At 43.4% G+C, this 14,687-nt stretch overlaps 1 protein-coding gene across 3 annotated transcripts in view; it reads right to left on the bottom strand.

Annotated features, from left to right (window-relative positions):
• LOC147616871 (transcription initiation factor TFIID subunit 15-like) overlaps positions 1-13,159 on the bottom strand; it is a 32,506-nt gene extending 19,347 nt beyond the window's left edge. For all 3 annotated transcript variants that reach the window (XM_086776518.1, XM_086776516.1, XM_086776517.1), the window contains exon 1: positions 12,904-13,159. Coding sequence is in view for 2 of the 3 variants with exons in the window: in XM_086776516.1 (XP_086632642.1) it covers positions 12,904-13,116 (213 nt within the window). In the remaining variant the exon portion in view is untranslated. The remainder of the gene's footprint in view (positions 1-12,903) is intronic.
• Positions 13,160-14,687: the final 1,528 nt, after the last annotated feature.

The raw sequence follows: 14,687 nt of genomic DNA, 5'->3' as shown, positions 1-14,687 counted from the left end.
TTTTTCTTTCCTGGAGTATGCACAATCTGAAAATGAAACATGGAAAGAAAGTTTGCCATTCTCATCTGCTTCTCTGAAAGCTTGGTTTGAGATAGAAAGTATCTCAAGCTTTGATGATCTGTCTTGACTACAAATTCAGCCCCAAGAAGGTAATGTTTCCAAATCTTTAAGGCGTGAATTACAGCCAAGTGCTCTTTCTCATAAATATCCATATGAAGCTCGGCATCATGCAAACGACGGCTCTCGTATGCAACTGCATGCCCTTCCTGATTTAGGACAGCTCCTATGCAATCACCACAAGCATCACATTCAACCACGAATGACTTGTGCAAGTCAGGAACAATCAATACTGGACCACATATGATCGCATGCTTGAGCTGTAAGAAAGCATCCTATTCCTTTGAAGTCCATTTGAAAGCAGTTTTCTTCTTCGTGAGATTATGTAGAGGAGTGGCAATCAAAGCAAAATGCCTTATGAAACGCCTGTAGTACGAACATAATCCCAGAAAACTACGTACTTGATGTACGTTTTGCAATTCGGGCCAATTGCGAATGGTCTCTATCTTTGCAGGATCCATTGTAACTCCATGCTTGGATACAATGTGTCCCAGATAATGAATCTCTGAAAGGAAAAACTCACTTTTCTTGGCATTGACGAAAAGTTTATTCTTTCGCAACTCTTCGAACACTGTGACCAAATGAGTTCTGTGTTCCTGCTCATTCTTGGAGAAAACCAAGATATCATCAAAGAAGACTCCTGTGAACTTGCGATGGGGTCGGAATATCCTATCCATCATACGATTAAAAGTAGCAGGAGCATTGATGAGACCAAAAGGCATTACCAAGAATTCATATAATCCGAAGGCTGTCCTGAATGCAGTCTTATGGACATCTTGTGGCACCACGCGTATCTGGTGATAACCACTCTTCAAATCAAGTCTGCTAAAGCAAGCTGAGCCATCAAGCTTATCCAAGATATCATCAATACGTGGAATTCGGAATCTGTTCTTGATGGTAAGCTTGTTCAAAGCTCTATAGTCTACACACATACGGAATGATCCGTCCTTCTTTTGAACAAGAAGCACAGGAGAGCAGTAAGGTGAGGAACTGGGCTGAACCAAACCTTTTTCTAAAAGCTCGTTGACCTGCTTCATGATTTCTTCTTGTTGTGCAGCACTCACTCGGTATGCGGGTTTGTTGGGTGGAGAACTACCTGGCACAAGATCTATGCGATGATCTTCGGGCCTTTGGGGAGGTAATTCACCGGGCAATGAGTCAACAAAACAGTCGTTGAATGCATTAAGAAAATTCAGCCTATCATTAGACATAGCATCCACATTTTGATGATTTGACACAAGACTATCACGCACAAAAACCAAGTACGCTGGAAGACTCTTTTTCATTGCTTTATTAATTTGGATGTGTGATACAAGTAGGATGGAATCCCCTTCTTTGCCAGCATCAATAAAATGCATGCGGCCTTTATGCATAAAAGAAATCATATTAGACTTGTAGTCTTTGCGGGGCTCAAGCCTATGATGCCACGGCTTGCCCAACAATACATCACATCCATTCAGTGGAGCAACTAGGAAATGCTCATTATCAAGGTAGCCCTGGATATGGATGCGCAATTTCCCTATCAAAGGGGTAACCTGCACCTCTTTACCAATAAATGCAGCTTCGGCTTCAATCTGAGGTCCCATGTTTTCAACCTCAATACCCAATGCAGCTGCCATTTGCATCGAGATGAAATTGTCAGTTGCACAGTCATCAAACATGAAGAGTGCGGGCTGATCCTTGATTTGCCCCCAAGCCTTGCAAAATATTCACTCTTTTGCATCATGACCTGTATTTCCTTGCACATCAAGAACTGCATGTACATTAGCTTTGGTGTGCTTGTCCTCGTGCTTTGGTTTGCGATCTGGGCATTGTCAAAACATGTGGTCTTTGCTACCACAAGAAAAGCATTTTCCATCCTTGGCATATTGCTCTCTTTGCTCCGGGATTAAGCCGAATTTGTTCTTCCTTGGGCCCTGCTCTTTAGATGTGTTATTTTCAGCTTTGGCACCCTTGTAGGGCTCCCGCAAGTTCTTTTTAGGTGGCTGTCCACCCTTTTGCTGATTTGGGACAGCCTTGTCCTTCCCCTTTGAACCTCCTTGATCCTGCTTAATCTTGGGCACCAATTGCTCCGTAGAGCAAGAGCAGAAGCTGTGAGTTGTTGCAACGTATGCAGTCCAGAACGAAACTTCCTCTTTCTTTCATCCTCAGTGATTTGCATGAAGGGAGTCACTTCCAGCAACACTTTCCAGAATTTGTTAACATATTGTTGCACACTTTCATTATCTCTTTGTTCCAGCCTGTCCCACTTTTGAGTGAGAGTTTGCTCTGCATTTGGTGGCAAGAACTGAGCATAAAATCTATCCTTGAATTTCTTCCAAGTAGAAATGGGATCCTTGGTGATCTTTTCAGTGATCCACCAATGAGCAGCAGCCCCTTTCAAAAACATGCTAGCATGGCGCATTTTTGACTTTTCTGTGAAGTCCTCATCGCTAAACGCAATGTCGAACTGTGCCACAAATGCTAATACCTTAGAAGCATCATGTTCACCATGAAAAGCATCAAATTTAACAGATTTGTCACCTGCTTTGAATTCCTTGAGCTTCCTGGCATGAGGCTCATGGTCTTCTCTTTTTCTTTTCCCCTTATCCAACAAAGCAGCCCTATCTGCATGGGCTCCGTGGGCCGTCATAGAAGTTTCATGGGGCACGGTGGCATGTGCTCCACGAACTCGAAATTCAGATGCATGTGACTTATCGGCATATGGCAATGTCTCTCCATGAGACAACTCAGAAGGCAAAATTTTTCTAGAAGCAGACCTGTCACCATGAGATACATGTCTTGCATGCATGTGACTTTCATGCCCTCCATGAGCACTGGAGTCTGGCATACATATATCTGTCAGGCTTTGTGCCTTGTAGAGAGGATGCATGTCGAGAGGTGACTGTCACCTCTTCCTTTTGCATAAAAGATTTCAGCCTTTGGGATGCGGGATCTCCATGCTTCAAATGAGGTGGATTTCTGAATTTCAGCTCTCCGTCATCCCCCTCTTTGATATCACCTTTGCGGAGGAGGTAGGCAAGTGCCAACTCCCTTGGTTTCTTGCCCACTTCACGAGCCATTGATTCAAAAGTTACATCTACCATGCCTTCCTGGCTTCAATAGCACTTTGCAGATGGGGATCTTCATGCAAAAACTTTAACTCTTGCTCTTGAGCCTGCAAAAGTTTTCTCATATGTTCCATTTCAGCCCTCATAGCATCAGGCTCTTATTCAAGCATAACTGTCTTTCCTGGAGATAGTTGACCCTTTGATTCACTATCAACAACCCTTTCAAGGGGCTTGTGTCTACCTCGCAGGGCATCAGACCCACGAGAGGCACTAGATGGACCCCTCGAATTTGGCACTTCCAAAGGGTTGCCTTGGCTGTCCATTGTGTTTTAAGTTTGCTAAAAGCGGGATGTCCAGTACACAGGTTCGTTTCCCCACTAGGAAGAGGGAAACAACCGCGTACCAATGAAACCGATCCCGTCAAGTGGGAAGGACTCCGTTGGACACCCACACGCTTAATAGCACAACTTTAAAACCACAAATTTGAAATGGACAACTTAATACAACTTGAAATTGAAATGAAATGAAATGGAAAGATGGACACCAGCACTGGGGCCGGAACGGGCCGACCCCCCCCCCTCAATATATGATATATTTATTGGGAGTATTTAATGAATACAATGCTCCATGGGTTCCAAGAACCAGATGATGTCCATGTACATATGAAAACAGTACCAAACAAATAGGCTCGAAATCGAATTTCGATGTAGATGCTCGAAGCAGAATGACCACTAGTGTGGTCCAATCTCTACGGTCCTGTGCTTTCACTGGACTCGCGCCTCACTGGTGTTCCGAAACCACGCACAAACAGGCGCTCTCATACTAACGCCTGGCTCTCCCGATCTCAGCACCTTTGGACCGAGGTTCACCAATATAGCTTGGACAACCCGGCACCGTACGGGTGTTGGCCGTATAGGGAGTCGGGAATCCCTTATCAGATTTAACACAAAAATACTTTACTAAAATCTGAAATTCACTTACTTGTGGATGGCTGAAGAAGTCCAATACCCATGTGTACAGTTACATGAGAGAAAAACACTAGTTGTAGCCACTTGAAGACGGAAGACGCCGCCTTTGAAAAGGAAGTGCAACATGTAGAGTACAGTCGCCTGGAGAAAAAGTAATGACTTGCTGACTGGCTGCTGTGCACAGCCACTTGTGTGCAGCCGCCTACTATGCTGTGGGCAAACGGGCGCAGTCTGCTGAAGAAAAGATGCGATGCTAGCTGGAGGTGACCCACGACGGCCTGCAAAAGGAACAAGCAGCGCAGCCAGCGGATATTCTGTCGCCTGTAGGAGCAGAGGCAGCACGCTGAAGTAGAAACAGCCGCCTCTGTGCTGCTGTAGTGGCCTGGCTGCAGTATACAGTCGCCTGGCTATGACCGGAAGAGAATATGGCCAAGCAGCCGGCTGTAGCAGGACTGAAGCGCAGGTGGCAGCCGTTGGCTAAGGGTCGCCTGCAGTCTCTGGAGGTACAGCCGCCTGTAGTAGAACATGCACAGCCAGCAATAGCTCATACAATCGCCAGTGAAAAGGCATGCGCAGCCACTCTAGCCTGTGGAGTCGCCAGCACTGATGGAGAAGAAAGCATGCGCAAAGGGATGGTCGCCGGTTAGAGAACGAGCGCAAGGTAGAAGCGATCCGCCGGGTGGTGTGTCCACGCTTGAAGGAGGAGGTTTTCTTTTATAAAATTAAAGTGGAGTTTCTCTACGCTTGCATGTGGGTGAGGAGTGTGGGTAGGTGACCATGCCCACCCCCACACTCACTTAAGTGGGGCTCCCCACCTTAGCCCCTAAGTGGGTGCCCAAAGGGGGTGCCCGCATTTAAGTGAATGCGAACACTTAACCTTATAAAACTAAAGGTTAGAAATAAAATAATAAAAACAACATGTACCATATACTTACCACCTGTTCACATGCACTAAAACTCGTCAGAATACAGAGCAGACTTCACGACTCACTGGCAGGCGTCCCCGCTCAGTAAGTAACACATCAAGCAGGCAAACACACAAATACATGTCATGCGAAAACAGTTTCAAACATGCAAAACATGTGTGCATGTGCAAATAGTAACATGGACATATCTCCCGTTCATGGAACAAGTACAAAATATCTGTCGGCACAAAACTGGCACGACGTAAAACATAAAAACTTGGTCTTGACAGTCCCATAGGTAAGACACAGTTCCAGGCACGAGTTTCCCTATGGTGTGACAGTCCCATAGGCAAAACACGGCACGAATACTGGCTCTTCCATGGCGTGACAGTCCCATGGGTCGAACACAGTCCAGGTCATACACGGGTGGCACCAGTCTAGCTCCCGTCCATACGACACCATCCTACTACAGTTTGGCTCCCGTCCATGTCAGCAAAATACTGGCCTCTTCACATGAGACACTGGCCTGGCCTCAAGTGAACGAGAGACAAAATCTAGAGATGGACCAAATGGTCGGCCAATTGGTGACACAGAGCTTCCGCGTGTTACATACATTTTCATGGCCTGTCACATGTGTGTTAGATAAAATAAATGCATACTCCTTCTGCAAAAACTAGACACAAGCTAGTCAACAAACAAGTATGCATCATTCATGTCTATTGGGTATTCCAGGTACTGGCCACGTAGTCTGGAGCCCAATGGACTATCACATGCCATAAATCCAAGCATTGTCCACGCATCAAAAACAGCACTCAAAGTCGAAGAAATTCAAAAATACATCAGTATGCAATGCACAAGTAATGATCCTCCTGTTCATGAATTGTCATGTCTAGTTTCATCGAAGCCGTGCTGAGCCATCTTGTCACTAGGACCACTCAGACTTTTCCTCAAGGCCATCTGGTCACTGGGACCGCCCGAGAGTTCATCAATAGTTATCTGGGCCATCTGGTCACATTGACCGCCCGACTGCGAACTCCAATACAGTCATCTGGGCCATCTGGTCGCAATGACCGCCTAACTGTGAAATCCAATAGTCATCTGGGCCATCTGGTCACAATGACCGCCCGACTGCAAAATCCAATACAGTCATCTGGGCCATCTGGTCGCAATGACCTCCCGACTGCGAAGTCCAATATATCTGGCATCGTTGTCATCCAATGGGTCATCTAGCATCATTGCCTCCTATATACAAATCTCATTCGGGTATCATTGCCGTCCAATGGGTCATCTGGCATCGTTGCCTCCCATATACAAATCTCATTCGGGTATCATTGCCGTCCAATGGGTCATCTGGCATCGTTGCCTCCCATATACAAATCTCATTCTGGCATCATTGCCATCCATATACAAATCTTGTTGCTTGGGCTTTCTAGCATCGTTGCCACCCAAACTAGAGCATGTCCAAATAGCCATTATATAAACAAAATAATGGTCAGTTCCAGTCCAAAATATATATATATATATATATATATATATATATATATATATATATATATATATATATGTATGTATGTATGTATGTATGTATGTATGTATGTATGTATATATGTGTATATGTATATGTATATATGTATATATACATATATATATATATATATGTATATACATACAATGAAGAGAGCTAGAGGCACAATCCCTCCCTCTTGAATCTGTCTTGATCGTCCATATCTGTACTTCAAATACATCTGGACCAACCGCTTCCTCATAAGCTTGAAGTATATCTGGATAGTCCTTGAAGTACTTCCCTAGCATCCATTTCGCATCCAATAGCGAATAATTCTCGAAGTCCAAGAGAGGACCAGTGTTGGATGTTCAAGACCTTTTTTGTGGTTTAACATGATGAGCTTGCATTGGAGCAATCTTGTACCAAAGAGACCATGCTGTGGCCTATGAACGTCAAAGAGAACAAGATAGCAAATGCATTATCTCAGAGAGCCTTGAGCCCTTGTGGATTTCACTTTGATGAAGGATCTTTATGCTACCAAAGAGGATTTCAAAGATGTTTTGGAACAGATTGTAGAATACAGATTTGGTGACTTTTTATGTCATCTAGAAGGGTTTTCTTATGATACAAATCCAAGTCATAGTTTTTTTCATACTCGTATGGAAAATATTCCATACTTCCATACCCGTATGCGTATGGTAACGTATGGTCACGTATGGAAAAACTTTTCATACTCCAGCCAAAAAAGAAAATGTTTTGCATCTTCTCTAGACAGAGAGATTAGTTGTCAATGTGTGAAAGTCATGACGGATGAAACATGGTCAATTTGTGAAAACTATGATAGACCATCTATCATGGCTTTCACATACTTTAAGTCTCTCATGGTTCACTTCTTTGAAAATGGCATGTCTACCCTTTAATTTAAGAATCAAGTATGAAATCCCACGTATGGAATTTCTCCAAGGTTTGAACCATACTTATTTCATAGTTCCAGACTCATACACGTATGTCGTATGGTTGCCATATGACTCATACACGTATGGCGTATGGTTGCCGTATGAAAAAACTATGCCTACAAGTGATAGGTTTTGGCATTTGCCCACTCCACACTCCCTAGTCCCTACTTATGTAACATTTTACATGATACATCATTGATCATACATGTATGATGTAAACAAGTTACAATAATATAAAGTTCGGAGTTTGGATTCTGGCTCTACATCATTTATGTTTTTTCTAATCCCAAAATCTTTGCAGTTTCAAGTTTCTTTGGTTTCTTGTGTCATATGTAGCATGTTTTTCCTTAAATTTAGGGTGCCGTATGGTATCCAACGTATGGAATTTCTTGGGAGTGTGAACCGTACTTTTTTTTTACTTCCATACCCATATGCGTTTGCCATATGGTTGCCGTATGGAAAAACTATGATCCAGGTCATGTGTAACACAAGGGATTGAGGCCAAAGTAATGGAAGAGTGCCATGCTCCTCCCTACCTGGACATAGAGACACCTTGACTACACTTCAAGCTTTGGAGAGCTACCTTTTATTGGGCTAGTACGAGAAGGACATTGAACTTTATGATTCGAGAATGTTTGTTTTGTCAGAAGATCAAGTTTGATCGACAAACACCAGCAGGATTATTGCACCCATTGAATATCTTTGGATTGCCAAAGTCAGGGAATGATGGTATATGGACCTTTCAGGATACCAAGAATTTCAACCATGTATGTCATCACTTGGACCTTTCAAATCATTGGAAGATATATAATGTTTTCCATGACAGTTTATTGAAACCATGTACAGGTTATCCCCAAAGAAACTTGTTTTGAAGGATCCATCAGGGATGGAAAAGCCAGAACATATTGTGTTTCATTCTGTGAGAAAAAGAGGAAAGACAGAGGTCAGAAAGTTTCTGCTAGCATAAAGTCTCAATGCTTCAAAAGGATTCTGTTTTAGCTTTGGTTCACAAAGATCCCATGGCTTTATTTGTCGAAACATGCAATGGGCTTAGCACCACTGCAAGCCATTTGTCGAACTTCCTGTCATGATGTCAATTTGATGATCTTCCGATCTCTCTGGCTTCTTTGCCTTCCTTTCCCTTACCTGTCCTGAAGAAACTGCATCTGAAAGAGTAGGCCTAGGAGTAGCTTCCTTGTCTCCTCCATGATAAATAGAACGGGTAGCTCTAGATCCTCCTACAATGGTGACTACTTTGGCCCGAAGATAGACTTTAGCAGCTTCAACTCCTTTGGCTTCGGTGGCTCGATCCTTGATGAAATCTTCAAACATTTGAGCTCCTCTTTGGTCCTGTTCCCTCTTGGTTCTCCAAGCAAGGACTACTTCGTCTCAGAGAAATCTCCTAAACTGCTAAAAGTCGTGATACTCTTCTAATGACCCTAGTTCCCATCCTGAAGTCCTGGATCCGCCTTATCATTGTTCCCTTCATTAGGCCCTTGGTCTCCCTCTGCTCTCGACATGGCTCTGTCACCCCAAGAAAGTTTCTTCAAGAGAAATCCTACTCTGATACCACTATAAGCCCAGCGGGGCGTGCAGTGATAGACTTAACCATGTGTGCCCCCTTTCAGGAATTTATTCAGGAACAATCCACGAGCACGCTGGCTAGGATCAATACAATCAATGAATACAAAACAAACAAATATGCCAACGTAGGATATCCAAGTCGATGTCGATGTCGACGCACAAGATCTCTGATGTCGAGCACACCACGGGGATGACCCACAATTATCTCTCACCGGGCTAGTACCGGATCCAATATCCAAATCCAAGTCCAAGTCCAAGTCCAAATCCCAATCCAAAATCCAAGCTCTGTGTTCCATGTTCATGTCCAAGCTTCATGCCCAAGCTCTATTGCCAAGTTCCATGTCCCAGCTCTAAATCCACTTGCTCATCCCATGAATAATTTCCACAATTCCTATAGCCTTGTCGATGATGAAAATTCTAGAAAAGCTCTTTTTGACAAGAAAACTGATATAGAACCTATTTTAATGGTTTTTGGGCGATCAAAACCTCCAAAAAGCAGTTTTTGGGGTTTTTTGAGCAGTTTTAGGATTTTTGAAATTTTTAGGGTTTCTGAAATTTTCTGTCCGTGCAATTCGTACAACTGTACGGATCAATACAGTCGCACGGAAAGATGGTGATGTGGCGTTACAGTTGCTAGAGATGCTCTAAAATCAGTGGGTGGCGATGAAAAACTCCATGATTTGGTTCATAAATGATGATGAAGAAGATAATCTCCACGCTTGAATGAAGATGGCAACGCGATGAAGAGGTTCTTCTTCAACTTGATGCTCAAGAGAGGCTCATGCTTCTTTTATAATTAGGGAAGCCTTGCTTTTTGCCAAAAAGTGATGCTTTTGCTTTGCTTTTGCCTTTTTATTAAATATTATTAATAATAGCCAAAGTTCTTGATTTATGCTTTTATAACTTCAGGGCCTTGCTTTTTGGTCCTAGAGCTACTTTTTGAGAAAGCGCCTTTTAGCTTTTTGGTCCAGCTCAATCTCCTCTTTCCAATGGTGACCTTGACTCGTGGTCAACTCTGTTTGACTTTTTGCTTTTTCTTGCTTCTTGACCAAGAATGGTGCTTTTTCTTAATCAAACCTTATGGACCCTGTCCCCATGTCTTCTTCCACCTGTCTAGTGTCCAAGCATGGATTTCATGATGTGAAATAGAGCAAATAGTTACAAAAGGTGTTTCATACCTAGCATTTGAAACATGTTTAAAAAACACTATATTTTTTATGGTTTTAAAAAAAACATCATGTTGCCAATTTGTCTTCATATTTTGCATGTGTTTGAAGTTTGAAATTTGAACTTTGCCTTTCATTTTATCTATGCTCTTATCTCTATTTGAAAGCAAGTAATGCATGATTTCTATGATAGAACATATGCACCGCAGTTGTCAAGTTTATTTATGCATCTTAGTAACATCATGCTTTTTTCACGCATATTTGTATACAACATTTTTTAAACGTCTGGGATTTTTATGAATCGTTTAGGAAACGTGTTTCAATGTGTTGGCTAAAGCCTACGCCCCCTCCATTGGACACATGGCAGCCTAGACCTTAATCCCATATTATACCTTATAAAGGGGTATATACGCTGGATTTGTAAGGGAGACCTCATTTTGGGATTGTGAGGATCCCAAGGGTGGCTAGGTGACCGAAAGGAGTTGGGACCCCCTCCACGCGGCCTTTATCTGATTTCCATCGATGGTATCAAAGCGAGTTTACGGCGTACGCCCGGTGTTGCCCGTGCCCTTCTGTTCATGAATCTCATGGTGTGTTGTCTGGAGTTGTGCCAGCCGTTTCACACACTGAGGAGGAATTGTGTGTGTGGTGATGGGCGTCTGGTTGAAGTCTCCTCCTATTGATGGAGGGAGGGTGCCTCATGTTGATGGTGGTCATCGTTCACCTACGTCTGTGGGTTCTTAGTGGCGTTGTGGTCAAGGTTGTTGCCGCCCGCAGCATAACATTGGAGATTCTCTTCGCACGGGGGGGGGGGGGGGGGGGGGGGGGGGGGCTGCTTAAGCATATGGCTCCCTCCATTGGACACATGGAACATAGTCACATGGGACGCAAAATGGGGACAAGGAACGGGGACGGAAAAGATTGAGAATGGCCATTCCCTATGACTATAGAGTGACATGGGACGGGAATGGGAACGAGAAGATGCTTCCATCCCCAACATTCCCGAGTCTAAAAATGCCCATTCCCTGTGACTATGACGTGGAAGCCTAGACCTTAATCCCATATGCAAGTATAATAGTATATCATACCCTATAAAGGGGTATATGGGCTGGATTTGTAGGGGGCACCTCACATCCCCGTGCACACTTTAGGGGTTGTGAGGCTCCCCAAGCTAGCTAGGGATGGGACCCCCTCCACGCGGCCCTCGTCCAGTTTCCATCATCATGAAATGCCTAGCTACTATGCTCCATTTGTTCCCAGCCTATCATTCTTGCAGGCAAGTGCCTCAAAAACCCATCACAAACGTACACTATTCAACCATATGCATCCTTAAACCTCACTGTAATTTAAGGCGTGTCAATGCCAGGTGCGCTCTCGTTGATCCCTAACCCTATTGTTCCTCCCCGATAGTCATCTTGTCTAGAGATGACACTTGTGACACTAAGGCATTGAATTGTTTAGGCAATAACAAAGACACGAGATTCACTAACACGACAACATACGCAATTGGTCCCCCCTCCCTTCTCAAGGCTTGCTTTACTGATATTAAAGTGTGGAAATGCAAGGTAAACGCTGAGAAAACTGAACAACTACTGGCCATGCTCTTAATTTCCAAGAGAGAGAAACAGCCATGTGAACTCCTACTTCAAAATGCTGAATTCTACTGCAAGCTGAAAGCACTGTAGAACTTCTAGAGATTGTCAAGTTCCAGGCTGCTACTTAATAATGAGTTCTAGGGCTGTATTTAGGAGCGAAAGGGGTGTTGAGAACTGATAATGAGTCAACGCATAATTTTAAAAAAGAGAGGAAGGAGGACACCCTTTTTAGAAGCAGGTTCGCCCCTATTTGATTGGCCAGCTGTCCACCAGCTCACAACCAAGAAAAATACTATCATGTGCCACTTTGGCTGCCAAATGGCCCCTACTTAACTTTGAACATCTGGCTGGCCCAAAAGCTCCAAAACTGGTTGCCCATCTTCACATGCTTGACTGCACTGGTTCCTTACTCCTCTGGGATATGTGTTCCCTGCGGAGCACTCTCACAGTGCCAATGCCTCAAGGTCTTGTGATACCTTCACTAGAGAACCTAGTCTAATCCCTGTGCATTCCCTCACCTCACAACTTTCATGGCTCACAATGGCTGAACAATCTCTAAAACCTGCCCCAAATAGGGATAGCACATGCTTGGGGCTGACACGTGGCATGCCTTGAAATGAGTACTCAATTAGCTCTAGCATTTAAGTATCGTTCATTAGAACCACTACTTCTAGCTTTAGTCTAACCTAATCAACGTATGTATTTTATGCCCTGTGTCGTCCTGGAACGGATATCTGGTCAGATGACATACAGGGATATGTCCCCTCTAAGCATCTACAATGCCATGCTCTGAATGATAAGGTAGGCATCTATACAACGCCACCTGCCATCGCTCGGTCATGATTTGGCTATGCAAGCCACAATCCACAACAGCAGAAAAAACATGACTGCCTGACTTGCGGCAGACGGAAACGGTGCTCTCAGTATCATCAAAGAGCATGGCATCGACATCAAGGTGCTCAAGGCAGGGCTCCAACAACAATCACAACATCAAACAAACAGTGTACAACAATCGACTCCATAGCTCAGAGAGTTAATTAGGCCTTGCTGTCTCTTACCTTCAGAACACCGATGGTGCCGAAGTGCTCAGCCAGCAAGATCTCGTCGGTTCCTGGCGGGAGGTTGCAGACGTAGATGGAGTTCGTAGCTGGGGCTCCTAACATCGCGTCAATATGCTGACCCCCAAAAGGCTCATGAAAAGAACTGAAAAACAACCGTTCAAGTAGGACCAAAACGGCAGAAATCAAGGTGCTACAGAGACCCCTAAGCATTACAATGCAAACACCTCTTGCACATATATGTCCACGTTAGGTACATGCTTGCTTGCGTTTTTTTTTTTTCATAAGGTCTTATTCCATTCTTAATCATACATGGGAATTTCACCCAACTACAAACACCATACTACTCACTATACTCACTATACACACTCGAGTACCACAAGGGATACCACTCTTTCAAATATTGGTCACTTTGTAGGTAGTGGGGGACAAGCTGCGGAATGAACCCCACAAGTTAGTCGCTCAGTCAATTGGAGTGAACACCCTGCACACCTTTGGTAGAACTGGGCGGCGGCGTTGCAAGTTGAGTCACGATCTTTGATGTCAATGGAAACCATCGTCCCTGATCCAGAGCGTGAACTTGAAGAGCAAGCATTGCACACTGTTGTCGCTCTGTAGGATTGTCGAAGAGGAGGATGGAAGTGATGGGCTAAGGTGCGTGGATGACAGCCTATGTGCCCACCGTCACGCGAACACACCCTTAGTATAAGGTGTTCCTAAGAGGATTTGAACCAAGGACCTCCCGTAGAAAGTCCAAAGTCTTATCCACAAGGCTACCGCCTTGGGGACTGCTTGCTTGCGTTTTGATTTTGGCCTGGCCACCCAATCAAGCTTCAAAATGGCTCAAAAGGAATCTAGAGTTAGAGAAGATTATGGTGTCATTATGTAAAAACCAATGCACACATCTCACTATAAATGGTTGATATCCATGGGTGGCTTGACCAGAGGCCAAATAGCTTTTGGAGTTTCTCGTGAAAAAACATTGTAATGCTACCTTGCATAAAAACTAGCCATGATGTGAGCACATCATCTAATTTTCCTATGTAAACAACATAGAGTTCATTTTCAACTACATGATAGTGATTTTCACTAGTTAATATCATCAAACACCCTCCTAAGCATATATTGTAGTTGAAAATCCTAGCTCCTACATGGTTTATCACAATGGAACAAGGAATTCAAATAAATAAGTATATATAAATTATGGAGTTAAATAACTCCAACTCGAATGCTCGACAACAGTGGTGGCAGTGTGCCCCTAGGGGGGTTCCAATAGCTACACACACACACAAACACACACACATATAGAGAACAAACCCCTAGCTATTTTGTAAGAAGAAAGAGAGACTTATATCTCTATTGATTTCTATTAAAATAGATGACATTTGCTAGAATTAGTGTTCCTAATTACTTTAATTAGCATTGTTGAATTCTTTTTTGAAGGTTTTTAACCTTAGTTTTAAGAATATTCTTTGTTGTTTAATTTATTTGACATTAAAACTAAAGGATGACTCCTACTTGGAATGAATAATTTATGCATGCAAAATCTTGAAATTGACAACTTGTCGATGATAGACAAAGTCAACACCCATCAATATTTATTGATCCATAAGATAATGAGTAAATCTGGTTGGAGCGCTTCCTCTCCAATATTTTGAAGATACAAAAGAGGACCCTTGAATAATATTCGAGCAACATGTTTTCAAAGCATTACTTTTGAGAGCAATAGGAAAAAGACTTACAGGTAATTACATCGAATATTTTAGAAAGATAAAAGAATAAAG

This window comes from Cibotium barometz, chromosome 37 (genome assembly GCF_041138505.1).
Source record: "Cibotium barometz isolate CiBa-2024 chromosome 37, ASM4113850v1, whole genome shotgun sequence".
Classification (NCBI taxonomy): domain Eukaryota; kingdom Viridiplantae; phylum Streptophyta; class Polypodiopsida; order Cyatheales; family Cibotiaceae; genus Cibotium; species Cibotium barometz.
Note: the sequence above shows the minus strand (reverse complement) of the source record. Positions and strands in the feature narration are given on the sequence as shown.